The 26,420-nt window shown below is 44.4% G+C and overlaps 1 protein-coding gene across 1 annotated transcript in view; it reads right to left on the reverse strand.

Moving 5' to 3' along the window:
- Nucleotides 1-2,861: 2,861 nt before the first annotated feature.
- znf408 (zinc finger protein 408) overlaps nt 2,862-26,420 on the reverse strand; it is a 44,151-nt gene continuing 20,592 nt past the window's right edge. The window contains exons 5-9 of the mRNA XM_019363023.2: nt 20,493-21,250; nt 16,864-17,073; nt 16,430-16,553; nt 9,830-10,063; nt 2,862-7,132 (exon numbers count right to left, since the gene is read on the reverse strand). Coding sequence (XP_019218568.1) covers nt 6,498-7,132; nt 9,830-10,063; nt 16,430-16,553; nt 16,864-17,073; nt 20,493-21,250 — 1,961 coding nt within the window. The 3' untranslated portion in view covers nt 2,862-6,497. The remainder of the gene's footprint in view (nt 7,133-9,829; nt 10,064-16,429; nt 16,554-16,863; nt 17,074-20,492; nt 21,251-26,420) is intronic.

Consider the following 26,420-nt stretch of genomic DNA (forward strand, 5'->3'; position numbering starts at 1 on the left):
GCTCTCATTCAGCCACAAGAGCATTAGAGAGGTCCAACGGTGATGTTGGCTGATAAGTACATGGCTTAAAGTGAGGCCAACTTCTGCACCAGAAATGTGCTAGGTGACTCGGAGAGGAATGGAAGAAAGTTGGCTGTCAACCCGAAGAAGTAAACTGAATAGTACCGATAATGACTCGGATACGCACGAAGAAAACAGAGTTACAAAGAAACCAGTTTAAGTTTGGTTTGAACACCGAGCAAAAACATCAAGCAGGAGCTCTGACAGTCAATGTGGAAAGTCTGTACACCACACTCTTCATTTCTCTGCACTCTGTACTTTAATGCAACAAATTGTGTCATTTCCAAAGTTCAAGCACGAGGTGGCACTTCAAAGTATACTGGTGTAGACTGCGCCTGGTGTAGACCGCGCCTGGTGTAGACTGTATTTTCATTAACTTAGAAGACCCTGGGCTCTGATAGGTTAGATGTGTTTCAGCAAGATCTCTGCTCGTGTTTATAACTTTTTGCACAGTAGGGTATTTTTCATTTGTTTATTTTATTGTTCATCATTAACTTGAGAATTTTTGGTGAGCGTGTTCTCCTGGTGTTTGTGTGGGTTGTTTCTGGGTGCTCTGGCAGTATGAAAGACTGGACTCTCTTCTCACTTTTTTTTAAAGTGAGGATGTTTTAATGTAAATATTCAGTTTAGTTTTATTTATAGAGCACCAAATCACAACAACAGTCACCTCAAGACACTTTACATTGTAAGGTCGACCCTAGAGTAATACATACAGAGAAAAACCCAACAATCATATGACCCCCATGAACAAGCACTTTGGCGACAGTGGGAAGGAAAAACTCCATTTTAACAGGAAGAAACCTCCAGCAGAACCAGGTTCGGGGAGGGGCGGGGCCATCTGCTGCGACCGGTTGGGGTGAGAGAAGGAAGACGGGATAAAGACATGCTGTGGAAGAGAGACAGAGATTAATAACAAGTATGATTCAATGATTTAATTTAAATTAAATATACATTTTCACATTTGAAAATCAATTTGTAATTAATTCTTTTAAAAGTTCAGACGTCTGAGATCAGACATATCACACTGTTTTTTTTTTTTTCGTTTTTTTTTCTGTTTTTTTTTTTTTGTCTGTCCCATTTGGTTCTTTAGCCGTCAGAATTGTTGTCTGAAGACCAACAAGGATACCAAATGGATTTATTTTGCCAAATGGATCATCATGGCATTGCCGTATTGGTCCATTTGATCAAACTTTGTTGTTATTATTTATTTTATTTTCAGTTGTTACAGATGGGACAGACATGACGGGGGAGGGAGAAAGAAAGAGAGGAAGGAAAAGAAAAACAGAAGGGAAAAGGGACAGTGAGAAAGGGCACTTACAAAGACAAAGAGAAAGAAAAGAAAAAATCTCCTGGATCACCTGTTGAGAGAAAAAGAAGAGAAGACAAGCAAAAAAACCAAACAAAGACAAAGCAACATACTAAACACAACACCATCACGTTAATCTAGCTGAGTGTGAACAGCAGTAAATACTAAATATTGAAAGTTGTTGTGCAGCACGCAGGACAGATAGCACACAATGTGCTTTGAAGTAGCAGCTAAGAAAGGTGTAGTTTATGTCTACGAACAGTGAACACCCGTGTGCACACCTGTGTGGATCAACGCGCTTGTATACAAAAGGTTTCCCCATGTAACAGTCTGCTAGAGGGTGTGGAGGCCCATAGCCCCGTCCCCCAGGGCATGAAGCAGGCATGGAGGAGATCCAGGCTCCAGACATCCAGAGGCCCCAGAGTGCGAGAGCCCAAGGAGTACCACCGGAGGGGCATCCGTGCCACCCTCCTGGGAAGGGCTGAGGAGATCCCCAGACGAGGGGGTCACCCAGTAGCCACGGAGCAGAAGCCAGAGGGGCTACACTGGCGCGCCCGCCGGCTCTGCCGGCAGCCAGCTGTGCCAGAGTGAACCGAGTTGCAGGCCCCGAGGCCGGAGGCCCGAGGGCCCCCTTTGCCCCGGAAGAGGCCTGACCGAGCGATAGGCACCAGGCCCCGCCAAGTAGCCACCGGGAGTGAGCTGGTGCATACCTGAGCGCCCAGCCCCGGACACCAAGAACCACCAATGCACCAACCCCTGAGGGCATCAGTTACCAGCAGGGAGTGTGGTGAGGGGAGATAGGCCTCCACACTTGGAGGGCCTGGGAGTACCCAGGGAGGTGGAGTCTAAGACCCGACCTGACATATAGACACAGACAAACAGGCACACACAGACATAAACATGCTTTCCCACCCTCATGCACATATCACACTGTTTTAAAACAGATCCACTTTTTCATTCACCCTTCAGACCCGCTGCTGTGAGCAGACATCCAGGAAACGTGTTTATTTCCTTTTCTTTTGCAGTACTGAATATTGATCTCACTTCCCTCCACACTAATCCTGCACCAAGTTCTTACGTTACCATGATAAACAGGAAGTAACACTTTTTTTTAAAGGGCTGTCATTCCTACCTTATAATGTGAACACCCCGGCTCATGTTATGACAGACATCGTGAATGAAAGACTGGGTTGATTTGCTGGCTGGCGTTTACCTTTGAATCAGCCATGAGGCCGTCCTGACCTCTGACCAAACATGTGGGACAGTTTTGTGGTCTGAGGTCTCCAGTCAGGTTTTTCTACCTTAAACTGGTTGATTGAGCTGATGTTGTTTTGATGTAAGAGACAGAAATCTGCACTACTGCAGCGTGTAGTAGCAGTCCGGTTTCCCCATAATGGAACTAAATAGCATAGATGTACTCCGTTTGTATCATATCGTGTCCAGTTAGATGTGAATTTTCATCGGTTATGAGTTAAAGAAATATCACTCTGTGTACTTCATGTCATTTTTTCATTTATTTCATTTTTCATTTATTTTCCAGACATTTTTTCAAAGGCGCTCTGAAACCATTAAACATAATCTCTACCTGCTGGCTGAGTGGCAGCCCTGATACAGTAACTATGGCTAAGTTTTAACTAAGTAATATGAATTGATTTTTTTCCCCCTCGGCCCGTGCATCACCACTTCTCTGTGTGCGTCACACATCCATTAGCCTTTGAGATCTGGTTGTATGTATTTTTCATGACGCTAACATGCTGGGGCTCCAGCGGCTCATATCCATTTTCAGCGGCATGACTAAGGCTTTGCATTTACTCCCTGAGAAACGTGAACAGACTCAGAACACAGTGTTTCATGTTTCTATGCGGTGATGTCACTGGAGTGCACACAGCCTCATCAAATGGGTGATACTGGTAATTATTGGTGCAATTTTAACCAGTTCCTTAAAAGGACACATGAGGCTGTCCCCAAACGTTAGTAACCCCCATAGCCTCTTCTGTCAGAGTGCACCTATCAGCCCACCTGGACTGACAGGTGCATGACACAAGCATTACCTGACAAATATGTTATACCATACAAGAAGATTGTCGGCTGGTTTTATTGAATGATATTTTATTTATTTGGTTTTGTTTCTTACCACTATCATCTCGGCCTTCACATTAATAGCTTAGCACTTCCATCCTTCTTTACACCCATCATCTGATACTTACTGGAGTCCAGTTTATGGGGACAACAGTCTGATCCAAGATGCCCAGACCACTCTACCATGAATTATTCCAAAGCCTGAAGAGATCTGCCCCAGGCCTTCGATCTGGTGGGACATTTCCCCGTCACCTCACATGCTTCCAATACTATCAGTGAGACAGAGTGAGCCTCTGCAGACAAGCTGAATCTGCTTGTATCCCCAGTCTCAGTCTCCTGGTTCTAAGACACCAGACAGTAGTGTTTGTGACCCTACAATAATACAGTCTGTATTATTATGTATTATAATACACAGTGTGTATTATTGTAGGGTCTACCTTACAATATAAAGCGCCTTGAGGCGACTGTTACTGTGATTTGGCGTTGTATAAATAAAATTCAATTGAATTGAATTTTAAAAACTGTGACAACCTCACATCACAGAGCCTCTGGTTCTTCTTTGGTTTTTGTGTCTCTTAGCTTTGTAAGGTTTCTTTTCTTCACTTCTACATATGAATTAAAGTGAAGTAAGTCTAGACTACTCTAGTGGCTGTGTATATTTCCAAGGACTAAACAGAAAGATTGTAAATTGTGGAGTAGATGAAAGTGACTCTAAAATGCCAAATACTAACTTTCAAATTATTCAGACAGCTCGCTTTGTGATATAGACTTTGTCTGGATGGACATATTTGCCATTAGAAAGTATCCAAAATGATACTTTTTGGATACTTTCTAATGCTTTTCTTCTTCCTGCCTTCAGCAGCTTTGGGAGACATTTTCATTCCTTTTGAGAGCCGATGGTAGAAAGGTGAAGGAAAGGAGGTGAAAGAGAGAGGGGCTGACATGCAACATAAGTTCTCCAGGCAGCCTCCAACCACAGACATGCAATTACATGGTGACTGCCTTAAGACCTGAAGCCTGTGAGTGCCCTTAAGTCTGCTTAACTTCCCAAGAACGCATTTTTCAAAACAGAAATTGCACGCGTACTTCTTCTCACTATTTCATGAGAAAACAGCCTAATATATAGCCACCATCTAAAGCACAGCTTTGCAATAATCACAACATTTATCCTAATGTGGAAATTTGAATTGTGCTCATCCCTAAGGTCCAGACTCCTTGTCACTCACAATAGTTGTCTGTATATACGTCTGTGTTTATTTTAAGATTCAGGCGTCATATCTTTGCACAGTGCTGCATGTTCTCCAATCGTTTCCACGGGGGAATTAGTTAGATCCCATTTGTTCGAACAGCCTTTTGTCTTTAATGATGAGTGGGATCCCTGATTGAAGCGCACCTTTATAACATGGCATCCTACACAGAGGGAATACAACAAAGGAGGAAAGGTTAGTTTAAAGGTCAAACACCCATTTATTCTCATCATTTGCCTATGCAGGCCTGACTGCCATGTACAACAGCACAAGGACACAATTTTACATAACAGCCTATTTTTATGTAGACCTCAAGTGATTAAAGAACACGTGGACAAAGCTCATAAGACAACTGCAATATAAAGGTGTCCTTCCCAGAACAACGGCTGTAAAACGTTTAGCTAGAAAAACAACAGTTAATGGATGCAAATCCAGTTCTCTGAGTATGTACGTAGTTCAGAGTTCACCTGCTGTAGTGTGTGATGGCCATGACGCCCCATCATCAGCTGCTCTCTGCCAAAGTCTACTCTGGCCTTCCCGATCTGGTTTGCACCTTACTGCAAATCTTCTGTATTTATGTGTAGACATTGATAGGCCTGAGATATGCCCACCTCCTCAACAATGTTCTTGACTTGATGTCTTTAGATGTTGTGAAGTTGTTTTTCCTAACCATGGAAATAATTCTGTGACCATCCACTTTGTGGTCTTTCAGTTACCCCTTGAGTTAAAGCTGAAAGTCTGCACTTTACTCATATTTTGATGGTTTGATTTACAGTTCTCTGTATCATCATAGAGCAGCAAAATTACAAAAACGATATCATCGTCTAAAACCTCCTGTACACACAGTTGTGGTCAAAAATGTGCATACACTCATCATGGCCATGAATGTCATGGTAAGTCTGGGCTTTCAATTATTTCTTGGATTTTTCTTTTTCCACAGAGGAATGATTGTACAGGACACATCTTTAATAACTTTAAACAACAAGAATGTGGAGCACGATCAAAAGAAGCCTAATGGATCATTTCTATATAACTGCAGATTCTGAGATCTGTAACTGGACATAAGTATGATGTGTCACCATATTTCCAAGGTCTGTAGGACGACCAAATCTGTCACCCAGAACAGGAATCTGTTTAGGAACAACCCAGGAACCACTAAGCCTTAAATCTTCCATGAACTGGCAGCTGCTCGAACACCAGCACCACGAGTGAAGCCAGTTATTGTAATGGACCGATTGTGCCAACCAAGATTGAAGCCTCTGCTACAAAACGTACACGAGCTCGGCTGACATGTGCAGCTGCCTTCTGGAGAAGGTTTTATGGTCAAACGAGACAAAGATTGAGCTCTTTGGTCACAATGACAAGACCCTAATGATAAATTCAAACTTGTTTTGCGCTTTTATTTTGTTTGTTTTTTTAACCAAGATAATAACCAAGTAAATGCAGAGGACTTGATGTCAAGTAGAGATATTTCCAGTGTGGCTTCAAGGGGAATTTTACAGCATAAGTGCTGCGCATCAGCAGTAAATGTCAGCACTGGGTGACAGAATCCAACAGTTCGCTCGTGTTCAGAGCTTTTTCTATACACACACGCTTTCCTGTACAGAAGGCAGAACGTGTGCATCGTTTGATGGCAGCTAATCCATCAAATTAGTTCACAGCTGTTCTATAAAGGTCGTTCAATGGCAATAAAAGGTACGCATATGCAAAAAATACCAAAATAAATAAACCGTTGATGAGGTAGGTTAAAGGAAGGGGCTAAATACTAAAGATGTCCTTGAAGGGTTCAGAAGCCATGAACACAGCTACACTGTGTTTATCTCTACTGTCTGAGCAACAGAGCAGAGTCCACTTCCTTCTTCCTGTAAGATCAGGAGCTCTCCTACCGCCTGCTGCCCGTGGACCACAATGCACTGCTCTGCGCTTTCCGATATCACCACCTCCACCAGCTCCTGTTCTGTCCCTGCAGGCAGCGAGCCCTCTGAGGTGAAGAGCAGAGGAGTGGAGCTTGGCGCCGACAGGTCGTCTGTGTGGACGTACACGACGGCGTGCTGGATGTTAGCTACGCTATCTCCCTCTCTTGAGGAGTCAAGTCTCTTTAATTTTGCTTCCTCTTCTTTTTCTTGTGATCTTCTCTGCTTCACCTCACCTCCCTCCGTCTCTGCTGTGCCCTGAGGGATGAAGTTCTTCTTGGGCCTGCCTCTGATTGGCTTTGGGTGACTGCATCCTGAAGTTGCTAACTCCTGATTTCCGGTGTGCGCCTCCTCTCCATTTCCTTCTTCTTCCTCTTTTTGAACTCCTCCCTCTGTCCTGTGCTGAGCTTGGTGCCTCAGCAGACTTTGTCTCACAGTGTAGGAAGCGCCGCAGTGGCAGGTGTATGGTTTCTCCTTCACGTGGGCCGACTTCACGTGCCTCCTCAGCTTGGTAGCCAACGTGTAGCCTAGACAGAAAAATCAAAAGTACATTTCAAATGCAAAGATTCACCACTGGTAACACATTAATATACAATCTGCTAACATCGCACACTCAGATTAGCACCTCGTAAATCAACCCTAAAGTATACCCTGCGTTATCCTCCTTTTTCACTTTAATGGCTGGTGTAGTATATCTATATATTTGTCAGGGTCAAACTTCAACGAGTTCAGAGCATAAAAGTTACAGTCAAAGCTGCACAACATGTGTCTATACATGAGCTGAGCATGAGTTTACTTTAATCCAAGGCCATCTGTCATCAGAAAAGCACAAAGAGCTGAAACAAATTAAACGTGAATGATGGAAGATGAGCTGACTCGTTGTTTGCAGCTGTTGCTTTTTACACCTGTATTAAGAACAAATTAATTTTTTACAGTAGTGTTCTAGGCAAAGACTTCTGATTTCATAACCCATCATTATTTTAATGCAATATACAAAATCAAGAAAAATCTCATATATTATAGTCATTGTATGTAAAGCATTCAAGGCCTGTGTTTCTCTAAGAAATATGATCCTCTGGAAAAAAGGTTTAAACTAAGAACAGCCCATGATTCACTGGCTTGTAGAACCATCTTTAGGAACTTGCAGAAATCATTTTCTTCATTAGTCTCTCACGTCGATGTGCAGGAGTTTCAGCTCACTCTTCTTTACAACATGGCTTTAGTTCATTGAGGATTGTAGACATTCATCTATCTTAAGGTCATGTTAGAGCATTTTAATCAGGTCTGGACTAACTGGGCCTGGAGTGCTTGGAATCTTTATCCTGCAGCCAAGCTCCATCTCACACACACCGACTGCAGAGTAATTCAGTGTCAGGGGGAGTTCATGATCAACCGTGACTACAAGGTGCCCACCGCTCCACCACCCTGCCTGACAGATGATGAAGTGTTTGTTTCTCACCAACTATGGCCAAACATGTCCTCCTATTTGTCCAAAGGACTTTGTTCCATGTTCTTTTTAGAGAGAAGAGGCTTTCAGTTCAGTCTTTTTTGATTTAACTGTCATGAACTTTTACATTTAACATATTCATGAGAGCTGTAGAGCCTCAGATGTAGCTGTTTCTCTGAGCTTTGCACAGTTTGAGCCTGGGTGGATCTGTTTGGATGTGCACGCCTGCAGCTTCATATTAACATACACTTACATGCAACACACTGTCAAAACTCCTGCTTTTATGGAGCCAGTCTCACTTATACATTTGATCATCAGCACCTGCCTCTTATTTAGGGTGCACTTGTTTCTTCACAGGACTGTAAAGAGTACTGTGAAAGTTCTTCTTCACAACACTAAATAACCCTTCATGTATCTGTCAGAAGTATAACGTCCATACTCACTGCTGTAAATACAAGGACAGAATTAAATGAGGTATAAATACATCTCGTTTGTCTGTGAGAGATAAAATGTTTCATGTATGTACTGAACATCAATAATAAAACCCTGAACTTGATGGATGCATATTTTCTGTTTGATGCTTCGTAAAAAGAAAGCTGGCCCAAGTTGTAACGAGTAGTTTGTGTTTTCCAATCATGCGTGCAGGACACAACGTTTGCAGATGAGTGAGACAAACGAGGCTATTTGGAGGGAAACTGTCCAACTTTCATCAGATCCTCATTTTTCCCTGTTTAGGTCCAGCTGCAGTTTTTAACAAAAAACAAATTTCTAGTTCTTGGACAAAATAACAAAACAGAGAATACAATGTATATGAGGGGGCCTAGAGCTTGACACGCACTGTTGGTTATATGTTATAAAAGGAATAATCGATGCTTGTTTTGACTCTTAAACCATCTTTAAGTGGTTCACTGGTCTGATGGATGGTAACACACTTTTTTCTTTTGGATGATGGGTTAGCAGGTTTCTGAGATTGGTGCGGTGCTCTTACTGTTGGCTTATTTATTCATCTTTTCACCTTCTTTCAGGCTCGTAAATGTGCACATTATTTTTTTACACCTTTAAATGCAGAATGACTTGCTTAATATAAATGAATGCCTATAAATCAATTGTAATCATTTTGAAAGTTTTACTTCTTACTAGTTTTACTACTTACTGCTACTTTGATTCAGATTTTGACTCTTCGGGGTTTGTGATATGATTTGAGGTTTTTGTGTTTAAATGTTCAGTTATTCATATCCATCACCCTACAGCGTGACTGAAAAGCCTCCCGACTAATGCCTTGTGGTGTGTGTATGGTCTAAATGTGGGTTTCTCATTGTGTCGTTTTCAGAGGTTTTAAACTGCATTTAACTTAAATTAGAGCTCCTACTCTATAGCTTACTTCTCTGAATGCATAAGGCTTGTGTGTACTCAACTTGCTGGTTTTCTAACTAGGATAGTATATATAAACAAGGATACTGTGCTACACAGAGTTACAAGATGCCACAGAGGTAATTATGCAGAATTATACATTTATACACATTACAGGACTTGAGGGATTTCTCATCCCGTTTCATCCATCCATCTTCTTCCGCTTATCCGAGGCCGGGTCACGGGGGCAGCAGCCTAAGCAGAGAAGCCCAGACCTCCCTCTCCCCAGCCAACTCCTCTGGCTTATCCGTGGAACACCGAGGCATTCCCAGGTCAGCTGAGAGCGTGTCCTGGGTCTGCTGCAGAGCCTCACTCCTTGCTTTAAAAAAATGATTTGACTTATAAAGCTTTAATATCCAGCTCTAACCTTTTCCACAGATAGGGCAGCAATGGGGTCTTTCTCCAGTGTGCAGTCTCTCGTGGGACCTTAGGCTGTGGGGGTCCCTCAGCGATTTTCCACAGTAGCTACAGAGAAAACCGCCTCCGGTGTGGGAGAACATGTGCCGACGCAGCTCCGGTTTTTGGGAGAATGTCTGACTGCACTCTGAGCAGGAGAACGGTTTCTCTCCATTGTGGATTCTCAAGTGGCACTCAAGGTTTCCTGCACACACAAACAGACAGAGACATGACAGTTGCTTATTAAAAGGGAGGGGTCGGGGGGGTGTAGCTGCAGTGGGAGCAGGGTGGAATGAATATGCATTTGTCCAATAACGTGTGAAGCTGATGGTGTCACTTTGACGGATGGAAAGATAAACTGCACGAATTAATCACAGCTGGAAGCAACATCGAGTGGAAGGAAAACAGCAGGGTAACAGTCTCTTATTGAAAATAATGATAACGTCAAACACCTCGTCAGTGTGACCAGAACAAATGTGACATTTTGGGAAACACTTTACAACAAGTAAAAAAGTAACACGTTTACTTTTCAGCAGCGTATCGAGTTGAGAAGATCAATATCAATTTCATGTGTGTGTGTAAACACTTTGGGTCAGGGAGACGACTAACACCGAAAACCTGCTTCATTTACGACACTGCAGTTTGAGCATTTCTGTGTTTCCATTAAACTGTTTTCCTGTTATCCAAACCAAAGGCCTCACCTTCACATCTAGAAGCACCAGTTAAACAAACCCCACTAACTGCATGTCTTTGAACTGTGGGAGGAGACAACCCACGCACACAGAAAGGCCACAGGGTGGCGTCACACTCAGGACTTTCAGTGATATCCTGGGGCAAGACTTTGATTGGAGAACAAAATTTCTCTCATCTCATTTTGCTTTCACTTTCATGATGATGCCTTTATAGCATCTCACTAAGAGAACTGTGGGAAATGACCAGTAGAGTGAAATTATGAATTACAAGAATTTAGCGATGGTGATTCCCTTATCTGTTTCACTTATTGATTTCAATCCTTATTGATTCTCTTATCATTTCTCATTGTGCTCTCATTGGCTAGCTTAGCATTAGTTTGCAAAGAGCTGAAGTAGCATGATGCAACTTTACTGCAGCACTCTTGTCCTTTTTTGTAATAAACATAAAAACTTACATCCATACTGTAGTGCAAGAGCAGCAGGACCGACGGGCAAGCAGACCAACAATTCCAATTCCAAGGAACTGGACTACTGGGAACCAGTTCTCTATAAGTACTGGTTCTTGATTCCCATATTCACCAGTGTAGAATTACAGGGATTATTTTACATAACCATCATCTTTATCATTGCATTAATTATCATTTCATCCAAGCATTTATTGAAGTTGTTGGCATTATGTTATAATTTGTATTACAGGTGTGATCATAATCACATATTAACATGTTTATTACAGGTGCAGTTATAACCACTTTAAATCGTTGAGTTAAATCTATAATCTTAAAAGCTTATATGCTGAGTATATTGTTACAGTAAAATAGTAGCTGAGCAAAGGCCTGAGTGTATTCAGCAACATATTGCACTAGAGTTTACTTGACAACAGGTGACAGAAAGAGGACAAGTCCATGGGGACCTCAAAGGCCTGAGATCATCACCATATTTGGAAGAGGATGCCAGAAAGGGGAACTTCTGTGTCTGCATTTATCTCTTAGAATTGATCATTGTCTGTAAAAGAGGCAAACAATGTTCTTAAGATGCAAATTATGTGCTTGTAAACGCAAGAGGGGGCGTTATAATACCCTGATGTTATAAAAGGAATCTGGAGTGTATTTTTGGGCGGAGGTTTACAACTGATGTTTTGCAGTTTACACCTCCCCACGCTGCGTGTATTCATTAAAATCAATTGTTTGACCAAGCTCTTCTGGACCACCATTGTTTTACTCTCGTCCTCAATTTCGGACCCCTAACACCAGCCAATTCCATTCTTACTAACACGTCTACATCAAAAAAGCAAAGTCAACCTATAAGCTCCTGCTCACTACCTGCAATCTGCATAGTGCCACACCCTGCTTTCTCTACATATAAACACAGTAATCCCAATGTGCAGGGAGACCGTGTTAAAAGCCTGCACAGCACAACAAGCAGGAGAGAGTCCAGCTAAGACACTTAAACTTAATGTCTGAAGAGGAAACAAGCAAAAAAGGAGCAGCTTTCCAAGGAGTTTTTCCACAAGACACACTTTAAAAAAAGGAGAAAAGCTAATATCAAGAAAAACAAGACAGGAGCACCTAATTGGTCAGGACAAGCTGATGAAGTCACGGCAAAGCTCCCCCCCCCAGGAGAAAAGAGTAGCAGCTCGACTCTGACTGCCTCTGAGTGACTGAGCTCCTCAGCGTATGTCAAAGGCTGAGCCCAGAGAGTCCTTCTTAGATTAATGGTGTCAGGTGGGAGTAACGTGTTATGCTGCTATTATTTGCTGCTATTTTTTATGATCATTATTACTATTCCATTAATTATTAATATTGATAGTGCATTTAGATGTTTAAACATATTGGCATCCAATTAAGCTTTTATTACAAGTCCAGTAAGAACCACTTTAAACTGTTGAGTTGAATCTATAATTTTAAATGCTTTTCAATGCTCCTATAATCTTAAATGTTTCTGTGCAGACTGCAGGGACAGGAAATATACTCTGTGTAAAGACAAGAAGTTACATGTTTTTGAAGTTGCATGCTTTGCAGGAAGTGAAACCGAAAGCAGAGTCTGAGTGCAAGTATTTTGAGCAGGTTATTTTATTATGCATTTATATTAAGCTTTGATTAAGCTTTAAGTAGTTGTATTAGATTGAAACATTTGTTTTATATATTTTACATGTAAGTCAAGATTATTACACACATACACACACATAGTTTCAGTGGTGTACGTGCTGGCCTTCTGTCTAATGGAAAGGTTACAAGGTCTAGCTGGGGAGCTGAGAGGTGAAACAAAGGGCAGCAGAAGCTGACACACATACACCCACATACACACACACATATTAGTTAGACTCATTTATATAGGTAAGAGTTTAATTATGGTTTGCTTGCAACTGCAAAATTGTGCCTGCATGAGTGACAGTTTGTGCAGAACGTGGGCCTGATGTTCCAGAAGATAAGCCTGGGCAGGATGGTGACAGGAAGCACCTGGGTTCGAGCCGAAGACAATGTTCTTTTTTAAACTGTGTTAAAAGTTGTCAACAGAACAGTTGTGGTTTTGGATTGACGTATGCTGTATTGAGTCTGCCTGGCAACAGAAGAAGGGGCTGTACTATTTTCACTCCAACCCTATAAAGTCTTTGTTCTGACTATTGTAAGATAGTTCAACGCTGAAATCTGCGCAAGTGTTGGACTCCACATGTGTACATTAAAATCTTCGTCTAATTGCACCAGGCCGGATCTGTGGTTATTATTTTTGGATTCCTCCTCAATTCTGAACTCCAACAATGGACACATTGATGATTTATTGATCCCTGTTATATCAGCAGGATAAAGAAATAAAAATAGCACAGTCCACAATAAATGAGCACAGTAAAGTAAAAGTGCCACAGGTGCATAGTGAGGGTCTTATACTGTGAGAAAATCCAAATCAAAGAGTAAAAAGTAAAACTAAGAATTTGCATTAATAAATAATATGTCCCCTATAAATCAAAGAAACTGCTGTAAGAAGATATAATACAGAATCTATTATGCCCGACAGGTGTGTTCACCTGTGACAGAAAGGAGAGTTACTGTACAGCAGCAGGTGGCAGCACCAGGGAGAAGCAGCTCTGCTGCCTCAGGTGAAATTATGGACTTCATCAATCATCTTCCTCACTGCATAATGTACAAATGTAATATTGGGTTCTCTTCAATGATGTTATGGTTAAAACTATGGAGAAAAATAGAACAGTCTAAAAACTGCAGAAAAAATGATCAATGTTCTCAAATAAACTGTGGCAAAACAGGAAGCCAGTATTTACAGTGGCCTGCAAAAGTATTCGGCCCCCTTGAACTTTTCCACATTTTGTCACATTACAGCCACAAACATGAATCAATGTTATTGGAATTCCAGGTGAAAGACCAATACAAAGTGGTGTACACGTGAGAAGTGGAACGAAAATCATACATGATTCCAAACATTTTTTACAAATAAATAACTGCAAAGTGGGGTGTGCGTAATTATTCAGCCCCCTTTGGTCTGAGTGCAGTCAGTTGCCCATAGACATTACCTGATGAGTGCTAATGACTAAACAGAGTGCACCTGTGTTTAATCTAATGTCAGTACAAATACAGCTGCTCTGTGACGGCCTCAGAGGTTGTCTAAGAGAATATTGGGAGCAACAACACCATGAAGTCCAAAGAACACAGCAGACAGGTCAGGGATAAAGTTATTGAGAAATTTAAAGCAGGCTTAGGCTACAAACAGATTTCCCAAGCCTTGAACATCCCACGGAGCACTGTTCAAGCCATCATTCAGAAATGGAAGGAGTATGGCACAACTGTAAACCTACCAAGACAAGGCCGTCCACCTAAACTCACAGGTCGAACAAGGAGAGCGCTGATCAGAAATGCAGCCAAGAGGCCCATGGTGACTCTGGACGAGCTGCAGAGATCTACAGCTCAGGTGGGGGAATCTGTCCATAGGACAACTATTAGTCGTGCACTGCACAAAGTTGGCCTTTATGGAAGAGTGGCAAGAAGAAAGCCATTGTTAACAGAAAACCATAAGAAGTCCCGTTTGCAGTTTGCCACAAGCCATGTGGGGGACACAGCAAACATGTGGAAGAAGGTGCTCTGGTCAGATGAGACCAAAATGGAACTTTTTGGCCAAAATGCAAAACGCTATGTGTGGCGGAAAACTACCACTGCACATCACTCTGAACACACCATCCCCACTGTCAAATATGGTGGTGGCAGCATCATGCTCTGGGGGTGCTTCTCTTCAGCAGGGACAGGGAAGCTGGTCAGAGTTGATGGGAAGATGGATGGAGCCAAATACAGGGCAATCTTGGAAGAAAACCTCTTGGAGTCTGCAAAAGACTTGAGACTGGGGCGGAGGTTCACCTTCCAGCAGGACAACGAGCCTAAACATAAAGCCAGGGCAACAATGGAATGGTTTAAAACAAAACATATCCATGTGTTAGAATGGCCCAGTCAAAGTCCAGATCTAAATCCAATCCAGAATCTGTGGCAAGATCTGAAAACTGCTGTTCACAAACGCTGTCCATCTAATCTGACTGAGCTGGAGCTGTTTTGCAAAGAAGAATGGGCAAGGATTTCAGTCTGTAGATGTGCAAAGCTGGTAGAGACATACCCTAAAAGACTGGCAGCTGGAACTGCAGCAAAAGGTGGTTCTACAAAGTATTGACTCAGGGGGCTGAATAATTACGCACACCACACTTTGTATTGGTCTTTCACCTGGAATTCCAATAACATTGATTCATGTTTGTGGCTGTAATGTGACAAAATGTGGGAAAGTTCAAGGGGGCCGAATACTTTTGCAAGCCACTGTATTTTATAATAGTGCTCAAGTACACAAATCAGCTGATTGTTAGTTTGTGTGGCTCCCCCTGCAGCGGGGTATGGACCTTATTATTTTATTTTTATAGCACAAAAGGATGTGTTGGTAAAGTGCAAACTGCACACAGGACAGAAACAGCTGTGCTGGAAGCATCTGCACAGACAGCATGCTAACGCTAAACTAGCCAAGAACCCAAGGTGATGTTAAAGAATCACCGTGGTGATTTCTGTGTGCTGGTTTCATCTTTGCTTTGTGTTCATACTTAAATACTAAGAGAACAATTGTATGTGTGTCCTTATGGTGTTGGTGTATAGGACTCCAGCCTATAGGTTTATTTTGTTAAATGTAATTAACAGACAATGAAGTGAACCAACACCACTATCTGTCTAAATCTAGATTCAGGCATTCCTACAGGCTTCATTTACCTTGTTTAGTACTTGTTAATTGAGTCAAAATGTTGCTTTAGAGTTTGCTGCAGCACATATATAAAGCGCCTCGAGGCGACTGTTGTTGTGATTTGGCGCTATATAAATAAAATTGAATTGAATTGAATCATAGAGACAACCATGCAATCTGAAATAAAGAGCACCTTCATTAAAGTCGGATGAACTGATTACACCTGATAATAATATATTAGCAGGCCGGTTATTAAAGAGAAGCAGTGTGAGTTTAGATCATGCAGTTACTAATGATCATAAAACAAAATCCTTCTGACTGACAACAGGCAGCGTGACAGAGAATCTCACTGCTGGTCTGAAAGCTGAAATGACTTTGACGGTCACAGAGTTCAAGTTCTGACTTTCAACCAACCCTAAACTAAAATATGCAGACTTCTGGCTAAAACAGCTGTTTGCATTTTTTTCTTTCTCTTTTCTGCTCATCACATATTTTCTTTAATTATGAAGAAGTGACTTATGAAGCAGGTATGTCTGACAATTTTATTACCTTTTCTTATATTAAAACCAGACCTGGTGTTCTGTAAAAAGTAGGCCATTTCCAGCCGAGCACATCTGACCAGTGATCAGCTTGTTGCAGCTGAAGGATCACACCCACGCCTCTGACGTTACCTTTCTGACTGAAGCACTTCCCACAGTGCTGACAGATGTGAGGTTTTTCCCCCGTGTGGAGTTTCATGTGGTTCCTCAGAGAGCCCGAGTTAGCCAGAAGCTTGCGGCAGACTGTGCACTGCACCTGGGAGAGGAAAAACACAAAAGCAACACGTCTTCTTTCCTTCTTATTAAACATTTTCACTTCAAACCGCTGTTCAAGGAGAAAAAAAAAGAAAAGATAACAAGACTGGCATGTAAATTTAAAGATGCTACGTGAGTGATTTCAAATTGTGGTGGTGAGACACAAACAACACTGGGAAACAGCTTTCTTCACTGCACACAGGGGAAATCAATCAATTGTATCCACTGTCCTCCTTATTAAAATTACTTGAAAATGTCGCCGCATGTGAGAGAACAAACACCTAACAGAGTGGAGTAAAACTCTTCCCTACCTTAGGAGGCTGTGTGTAACTCATTCTGCTGCAGTGAAGGAGGCGGTGGATGCGTAGGGATGGGCGGCGTGCGAATGCCTTCCCACAGTGCTCACAGGTATAGGGTTTCTCCCCCGTGTGCAGGACCATGTGCTCCTTCAGGTCCCGCTTCAGGCCGTACGTCTTCTCACAGTGAGGACAGGAGAAGGGACGCTCCCCGCGGTGACTCATCTACACACAAATAGATTTAAAAAAAATATTTAACTCAATGTTTTTCTTCTTGTTCAGTGGATCATCTGCCTACACAGCGCCCTACCCCAAGCATCTTCTCCTCACACACCAGCCCTCTGCATGTCCACCTTCTCTTCCGGCCTGGCACCTATCCCTCCTCTCCATGCACATGTCCAAACCATCTCAGCCTCTCAAACTTTGTCTCCAATCCACTCAACCTGAGCTGACCCCCCAAAAACATTCTGGTGTGCAATTCAGAGGCCACTTTTTCTACTCCTTGGGCTAACCCAGTAAACAGCAAAAATTCACCTAAACATTGACACTACAACACAAAACATTTTTTTTCTGTCCACCACTCGGAATAAAAAAGAAATAAAAACATTTAAAAACTGTGTTTTTACTTTACTTTTACTGTACTGGAGGAGAGGAATCATTCAGGGACTCAAAGCCTGGGAATAAAAAAGGACACGCTGAACAGCACGGACAGAAACAAAGATAGTGTGAGGATGTCTACAGTAGGGCTGCTCAATTAATCGAATTTTAATCTCGATTATGATCTGGGTTTTCAATGATCATTAAAACTGACTGAACCGATTATTAGCACCTCCCTCGTGCTTTACTCTCGCGCTGCTCCGTGTGGCAAATCGAGCGCACCTCTCTGCGTTTTGAACAATTAAGAGGACCCGAGGGAAGCTCGGAAAGCTCGGAAAGCTAAGCAGAAGTTATTTGGAGAGGAGAGGATAATGGCTGCTGAAGAAAGAATGCTGTTGGTTGAAAAGAGGTAAAACGACTTCAGTGGTGTGGGAACTAATGTTCCCTCTAAGCTGCGCACTGCTGGCACGGTCTCTGCACAGAAAATCTGCGTTGCGCACAAAAAAAATCTAACCTGAATTGAAATTAAAATTAAAACTTTAACAATTCTGTTTTGCAGTGTTAGTCAGTGAGTGACTGGCTGCTCCTGTATGGGATTAGAACGATGCCACCTTATCCCATAATCCAGCCAATAATGCGATTCACATTCGTATATACGCAACCAGTCAGCGTCGCTGACAGGCTATGACAGCGTCCTTATGTGCCGACACCGGAGTTTTAGCTAGCAAAGCGGCGTGGCTGATGTGCAGTGAAGCCACGTTAATGACAACGTGTCCAACCATTGGAGATGTGAGCAGGACAGACGGAACAACTGACGGAGAAAGTGTGGACTTTATACCAGTTTTTAAATTGTGTTGATCGGCCACGTAAAACCAGAGTTATGATAAAAATATCTGCAATGTTTGGTTTTCTTCCTGAATACTATCGTTGTTTATATTTACTGCGGGAAGAAACGGTAAAAACGGCGTTTTATAAGGAAAACGCTCGAAAGCACTCTCCGCCTGTGAGCAAAAACTAAACCAAAAACCCCCCCACCCTTTCCTATTGGTCGAAAAAAGTACCGTGTCGACCAATCAAAAAATGATATGGCAACAGTTGTTTAGGGAGGGGGGAAGTTTTAGGAGTGACGGCGGTGTTCTGAGATGTGAGAGATTTGAGACGTTTAGTGCAAATCTTGTGTAGTTAGTGTGTAGTTAGTGTGTAGTTAGTGTGTAGTTAGTGTGTAGTGTAGTCAATAGTTTTGTTGTGTGTGTCAGAACAATGAGGCGGCTGCTGAGTGTTACAGGTGTTACAGCAGTGATACATCTGCTGTTGTCAGGCCTGCAGGTATCAGGCTGTTGTTCTCCTTTATCTCATAGTGGACAGAAATTATTTTTTGGAGTGGCGCAAATAATTTGTGTGGCATCAGATTTGATGCAGAACAGCTGATTGTTCTGTAAATAGTTTGAAATGTTTATTTAAAAACACCTTGGCTGCATTAAAAAAAATAAATAGCTGCAAAAAACTTTGTTTGCCAAACTCAGTAACTTTTTTGAAGAAGTAACTATATAATTAATTGCCCAACATTAGTCATTATATGCTGTATTTTGCAGACAGAGTTACAGACTCTCTCCCAGACCACAGACTCATAATACAAGTCAGAGCTTTATAAAAAAAAAAAAGAAAGAAAGTTGTGTTTTCAAAATTGGAGTTCAAGTTATTTTTACTTCCAATAGTGTTAACATACTACACAGGTCATGAACAGGATTTTTTACATTTTCATTGTAAGTGGGCTAAAGCAGTTAATTAAAAGTAGTCTAACATAAATGTAAATGCTGTAATTTGATTATTTTAATAAACCATGTAACTTGGAAGGATTAGATGCTGGCGTGACCACAGTGCACACGTCTGATGTCGCTCACAGTGGTCCAAGGGACGCTCAGGGAGTTTGTGTGTTCGCTCAGACACATGAAATATTAGAGGGAACATTGGTGGAAACATTATGGGTTCGCAGAGTCAGATGTGGATCAAATATTGTGCAGTATTTTGAAGTTCACTAAACATAGATGTTTACATTTTTCATTTATTTTTTATATTGCAAACATTTGCACTGTAATCAGTATTTGCACACTATTTTATATTATTTTTTGACAGTCTTTAAAGCCGTTATTCAATACATTGTTATTGTTAAATAAATATCGTCAAATAATCGAGATCTCAATTTCAGTGAAAATAATCGTGATTATCATTTTTGCCATAATCGAGCAGCCCTAGTCTACAGCAACCTGTCTGTGGTTTAGCATCCAGACTTTCCAAAAAATCTTACAAGTTGCTCTGACCCTGTACGGTCTCAGATGAATAACAGCACTTTGACTGGAAATTGCTGCAGTGACAATTTACTGCTTTTCAAGTCCTTTCTGTGGAAAAGTGCATTTAAGACCCTTTGTAAGGACCTCCATCCAACCTGATTATTCTCAAACTTCAGCTCATCGCAGACAAATTGCTGTACTGTGTATATACAGATCAGCCACAGCATTCTGATCACTACCTCAATCATTTGGATTTTGTATTCAAGAAATAAACAAGAGGAGAAAAGGGAGCAACTGGGTAAAAAAAAAGAAAGGCATGAAATGAAAAAGAGCCTTTTAATCTGGTTCTAATAAAGTGTTTTCCAACTTTTTTTTATTTTTTAACACTACCTACACTAACACTTTACATCATTCAAATAAATACTTTTTTAAGCAGGCTTTTGTGCAGCCCCTCAGTTCACCCAGTGTCAGAAACAAGCTGATGTACTTCCATTCCCTCTCAGTATAAAACACCTTTCTTCTGATTGGTTGCTCCTTACGACATCATTCAAAGCCAAGACTGAAAACAACTGTCTGAAACAGAGCGTTTGGAACAATCTGAAGCCAGTGTCACAAGCTTTATGTGTATATAAGTGGGCTTCCTAACTATAATTATATTAACTATATTTAATATGTGCATTTACCATCATACGGTGTACTTATGAGATAAAATAAAGGAGTCAAAATAAAGGACTAGTCAGTAAGCTGACTGAGTGATACCTGATGAGCCTTGAAGCTTTCTGCTGACGTGTAGTTTTTCCCACACTCCTGGCAGGTGAAAGGCTTCTCATCCGTGTGACTGAACTGGTGTTTCTTCAAGTGGCCGATCTGGAAGAACCTTTTACCACATATGGGACACTTGTAGCGCCTCTCTCTAGTCTCTGAATGCCACATATGGGTGACTCCATTGGGACAAAGCGCTGCAGCCATCTCACCTTCTGGTATCTCTGTGGAGCTTTTTCCATCCTTGGTGGAGGTCTGGCTCTGTGCCTCTGAGCGTTTGGATGAGTCGGGGTGGGCATGGAGTCCCTTCACCCGGCTGTTCAGGCAATGAACCCGTCGGGGTTTAGCAGCCAGGCGGGAGCTGCAGCGGACAGGAGCGGCTGCAGGGAAGACTCTGGGCTCTGCCATTATTCCTTCAGCAGAGTTACAGTGTGGCTGACTGTCCACAGGAGACGGGACACTGTCTTTGCTACCAGTTGCTGCTGTGTCATCATCAGGTGTCCTGTCTGTTACACTGTCTGTGGTATCGTCCTGCTGTCTGTCATAGTCTGGACTCGGCTCCGACAACACTCCCTTGACTCTCTTCCTCGCTTGTGTAATTGGGTGACTCCTCTCGATGCATCTTTTGGGGTTTCTATCTTCATCCTCTTCATCGTCCTGCATTTTCTCTTCCTGTTTGTTAACTGTCACTTCTTTATTGATTGACACACTGGCAGCTGTGGCTTCTGAGTGGTCTCTCTGCTCCACCTTGTCTCCTGACCAATAGAAATACAGTGAAGCTGTCAAAAACACCACAAATTCTCTGTTTCCAGCTTTAAATATAGAGAAATCTGCTGCTGCTTTTCTCTGCCTTATATTATGGTAAACTGAATATTTTGAGGTTTTTATAATCTGAGTTGGAGAACAATCAGTCCCTGTTGCCTTTCAAAGGGGAGAGCACTTCCACACATGTATTTTAGTAGGAGGCTGTAGCTGGTTGCTTAGCCTACCTACCTACAATAAAGACACAGGTAACTAATACATCTCACAAACTAAACAAAGAGCTATAATCTGATTTTACAAAGGTTAACAAATCAGTCCATTTCGTATGCTAGGCTTAAACTAGTTGGCTTCCTGCTGTGGTTACCACAAGACAGTGGCTCTTAAGCAGTGTTGCCAACTTAGCGGCTTTGTCGCTATATTTAGCGAGTGTTCAGACCCCCTTAGCGACTTTTTTTCTAAAAAGGGACTAGCGACAAAACTGGCGACTTTTTCTGGTGTTAATGGAGACTTATTTATGACGGCTTTTTGATGTGAAAACGCGTATCGCTCTTCTCAACAAGCAGCGGGAGGTGTCATGGGCACCTCGCCCGTTCCAAAGCGCTCACGGGTGGAGGATAGTCCTCCCCTAACTGCTATCAGGGCAGGAGATGTTCCCTTTCAGTCGATTCACTCGGTACAACACATAAGTATGGGATATCACGCCCTCGCGTGTCCTGGCTGAAGAAACCTTTATTCATGCCTTTAAGGCAGATGACGTGTGATGACACGTGCACGGCCCCGCCTGCACATATAGCCGCTGTCATCACAGTCATCCCTCAGTTCTTACGCTCTTCACCTCGCTGAGAACACCTCTGCTGAGTTGGGCTAGCTAGCTGCTGCTAGTTAGCTCCGTTGTCTGCCGACTTGAACTTAGCTTAACTGCCCCTGTTGGTGTTAGCCTCCACCGCCCAGTTGGTGTGTAGGCTGCCCGCGGAGCGCTAATTTCAAATTTTTCCTGTGCAACGTTTCGCTTTGCGTTTCGGAATGGACTCCAAACCGAAGCGAGCAAAGCAGAAATCTTCTGTTCGCCCCTGTCCTCAGGGATGTGGTTTCTGTTTGCACGACAGCGACCAGCACAATGCCTGCCCTGTCTGCCTGGGGATCGTCCACGCTAGGAGAGCGTTGACGGAACCCGAAGCCTGTGCGTTTTGTCGCCAGCTCCGGCGCTCGACCCTGGAAAGACGGGTAACGTTTGTGGAAAAAGTGCTGGGACGCTCAGCTGTCGCACAACATGACCCTCTCCTTTCCAAGTCTGGAGCCCCGGCTTCGTCCGAGTCCGAAAACGAGGATTTTCCGGTCGATGTCCCCGCAATTAGCTGGGCTGACCACATGGAATATGTTGACGGGTTAGCCGAGGACGAGCCGGAACCATGCAGGAGCGCTGACGGGCTTCAGCCTGGGTTGAAGCCCGCCAGCGCTCCCCAGGAAGACGATGACGTGCTGGACATCGGCCTGGACATCCATGGTTTGTCGGAGGATGAGCAGGAGAGCTCATTGTCGGCCCAATGTGCCGCCGCTGCTGCGCTGGCCAGCCACGATGACACCTCTCTTTTTTCCCTGTTTCGCCGCGCTGCTGAGAAGCTGCAGGTGGATTGGCCCTCTCCTCCGCCAGCTCAGAAGCCGTCGCGGTTCGCGGGTTTTTTCCTCCCACCGGAGCCCGCAACGGCCAAAAACTGCCTTCCCATGTTCCCAGACTTTCTCTGCGAGCTAACAGCATCATGGGACAAACCTCTGTCTACCCGCGTCACTGTGCCCGGCTATGGACAGTACATGGAGTTGGACGGTGCCGAGGGGGCTGGCTTAGCTAACCCACCCCCTATGGAGCCGTCTCTGGCTGCTTATCTGGCCCCGTCCCATAACCATGGTGTCGGCGGCCCCGCAACTCTGCCGTCCAAGCGCTGCAGATTCTCTGCTTCGCAGCTGGAGAAGATTTATTGGGCTCAGACCGGCACTGCTCGCGCCATGAGCTCCGTCACCATGCTCCAGACGTACCAGGCAATGTGCCTGGCGGAGCATGGTTCCTGATGACAGCCCTTTGGCACCTCTTCTTAACGAGGTCAGAGTCGCCACAGATTACATCCTCCATGCGTCTCGCTGTGCAGTGCTCTCCCTGGGCAGAGGGATGGCTTCGACAGTAGTGGCACAGAGGCACCTGTGGCTGACCCTCTCTGACGTCCCGGATAGGGACAGAGCTGTATATCTGGACGCACCAGTGTCTGCGGCTGGGTTATTCGGACATTCACTTGAAGCCATTCAGGCTAGATTCGATCTGAGGAAGAAGCAGACGGAAGCTCTGCGCGACATCATCCCCAGACGTCAGCCCAAGCCCAAGCCCGCAGCTAGCTCTCACAGGCCCGCCGCTCCTCTGCCGACTAGCAAGAGACCGGCGCCCACTGCTGAAGTGGGTGTGCCACCAGCGAGAGCACATCCTCCGGCCCGAGCTCCACGCCGAGGCCCACCCTCGGGCCCCCGGCGGGACCCGACGCCCAGGAGGAAGAAGCCTCAGCCCTCCTAGCTGTGGTTTCGAGTGGAGAAGGGGTCCAGCAGCAGGGAGACGCTGCTTTTACCCCTCTGTTGCCGCCCAAGAGGTGCCGCTTAAGTTCTGTTCAGGTTGTCAGCCCCAGAAGGCGCTGCACTTTCCTAACACAGTCTCCCAAGCACAAAACCCCTGCACACAAAATGCCTCAGGTAACTCCCTGTTCAGGTGTGTTAAATGTTCAGGTGACCACATCAAGTGTTCCCACTGTTTTTCTTTGTTGTGCCCCAGAAAAGGTGCCTCCAACAAAATGTATGAATGTACATGTTCCCATGTTACAATCAATAAAGAGTGTTGTTTATTCTCAAACAATCACAAATGCTCAGCCTGCAGGCAGAATGAGCCAGGTCAGACACACTGGGGGCGACAACGCCCCGCCGACGGTGCTGCAGGTCAGCTGGCTGGCTGCTCGCTTCCCTCAGTGGCGCGCTTGCGCCCCCTCTCTGTGGGTGCTGCGAACTGTTGCCATGGGTTACCGGTTGCAGTTCCGGGTCAGTTCCTCGTTTCCAAGGAGTCGTAAACACGACTGTCAACACCGAGGCGGCCATGATACTCAGAGAGGAAATAAAGGCGCTATTGCAGAAAAGAGCAATACGAGTGGTCCCTGCTTCGGAGACAGACAAAGGTTGGTACAGCCGCTATTTTGTTGTTCCGAAAAGAGGGGGAGGGCTTCGTCCCATCCTCGACCTGCGAGTCTTGAACAAGTATCTACGTACGTACAGGTTCAAGATGCTAACACTCAGACAGCTCTTGAATGCAGTCAGCCCGGGAGATTGGTTTGCGACAATCGATCTAACAGATGCTTATTTTCATGTGGCTATACACCCGAAACACAGGCAGTTTCTGAGGTTTGCATTCGAGGGCGTAGCCTACGAATACCTAGTGCTGCCGTTCGGGCTGTCGCTCGCTCCTCGCACCTTTACGAAATGTGCCGAAGCAGCGCTAGCACCCCTCAGAGAGAGAGGCATCCGCATCTTAGCCTACCTAGACGACTGGGCTCTCGTAGCTTGCTCCAGAGAGCAGGCGGAGACACAGCTGTCACTGGTTCTGTCACACATTCAGACACTGGGGTTCTCTGTGAACTTTCAAAAGAGCTCGCTAATCCCGAGTCAGCAGATTTCTTTCCTCGGGTTGGAAATATGCTCGCTTTCCAGCCGCGCACGTTTGTCGGAGCACAGAGTGGCCGCGTTTCATCGCTGCCTCGCTCAGTTTCAGCTGGGACGCAGACTGCGTTTCCAGACGATATTACGCTTGTTGGGCATGATGGCATCTATGATCGCCGTAGTGCCACTTGGACTGTGAAAAAGGGGAGCGTTTCAACGCTGGACTCTCTCTCACCGCCTGTGTGCATCGCGTCACCTCCGGAGGAGGCTGCCGGTAACCGCATCTTGCATACTAGCTCTCCGTCCTTGGAGGGAGCCTGGGCTGCTGCATCAGGGCTCTCGGATTGGGAGGGTGTTGTTTCGCAAGGTGGTGTCCACAGATGCTTCCCTAAGAGGGTGGGGAGCGCTGTGCAAGGGTGCATCAGTGAGAGGGATCTGGTCCGCAGCTCAGCGCCAGCTACACATCAACCACTTAGAGCTGTTAGCAGTGTTCTTAGCTCTAAAGCATGGACGGACAATTCAACAGTGGTGTCTTACATAAACAGGCAGGGAGGAACACGCTCTCTTCCCCTGTTGAAGCTGTCTCGCTCTCTGCTGTTATGGTGCAGTGTTCATTTTCTGTCTCTGAGAGCCACCCATGTCCCGGGCCACCTGAACCTGGGGCCGGACCTTCTCTCCAGGGGGGGTCCTCTGGTGAGAGAATGGAGGTTACACCCGTTAATAGTGGCTCAGATTTGGGATCTATTTGGCAAGGCGCAAATAGATCTTTTTGCTTCCAGGGTAAATACTCACTGCCCCCTGTTCTTCTCCATAATCGACCACGATGCACCCTTGGGCTTGGACGCGCTAGCGCACCAATGGCCAGACGTACCCCTGTATGCATTTCCCCCAGTGGAAATGATATCTCCAGTTCTAGAGAGAGTGCGTCGGCATTCCCTCTCTCTGATTCTAGTGGCCCCTTGGTGGCCCACAAGGTCGTGGTATGCAGAGATAATCAGCCTGCTAGCAGCGAGTCCTTGGCAGCTTCCTCTCCGCAGGGATCTCCTCTCTCAGGCGGGAGGAGAAGTGTTTCATCCGCGCCCAGATCTGTGGCGCCTTCATGCTTACCTGCTGAGAGGCTAAACTTGATTGCTAAGGGTTTGCCACCTAGTGTGATAGCGACAATCCAGAGCGCTAGGGCCTCATCTACTAGAGGCTTGTACGCTTACAAATGGCGAGCCTTCGAGCAATGGTGCCAGGACCGCCACACTCTCCCATTTCAGTGCTCTATTGTGGATGTTTTGACATTCCTGCAGGAGCTGCTGGATAAGGGCCTTTCATTTTCGACAATTAAGGTTTATTTAGCAGCTATATCTGCTTGTCATATTGGCTTTGACGGGGTGACACCAGGTGCACATCCCCTCGCCATACGTTTTCTGAAAGGGGTTCGCCAGCTGAGACCCGTGCTTAAGTCCAGTGTCCCTGCTTGGGACTTGTCTTTGGTGC

This window comes from Oreochromis niloticus, linkage group LG1 (assembly GCF_001858045.2).
Source record: "Oreochromis niloticus isolate F11D_XX linkage group LG1, O_niloticus_UMD_NMBU, whole genome shotgun sequence".
NCBI lineage: Eukaryota > Metazoa > Chordata > Actinopteri > Cichliformes > Cichlidae > Oreochromis > Oreochromis niloticus.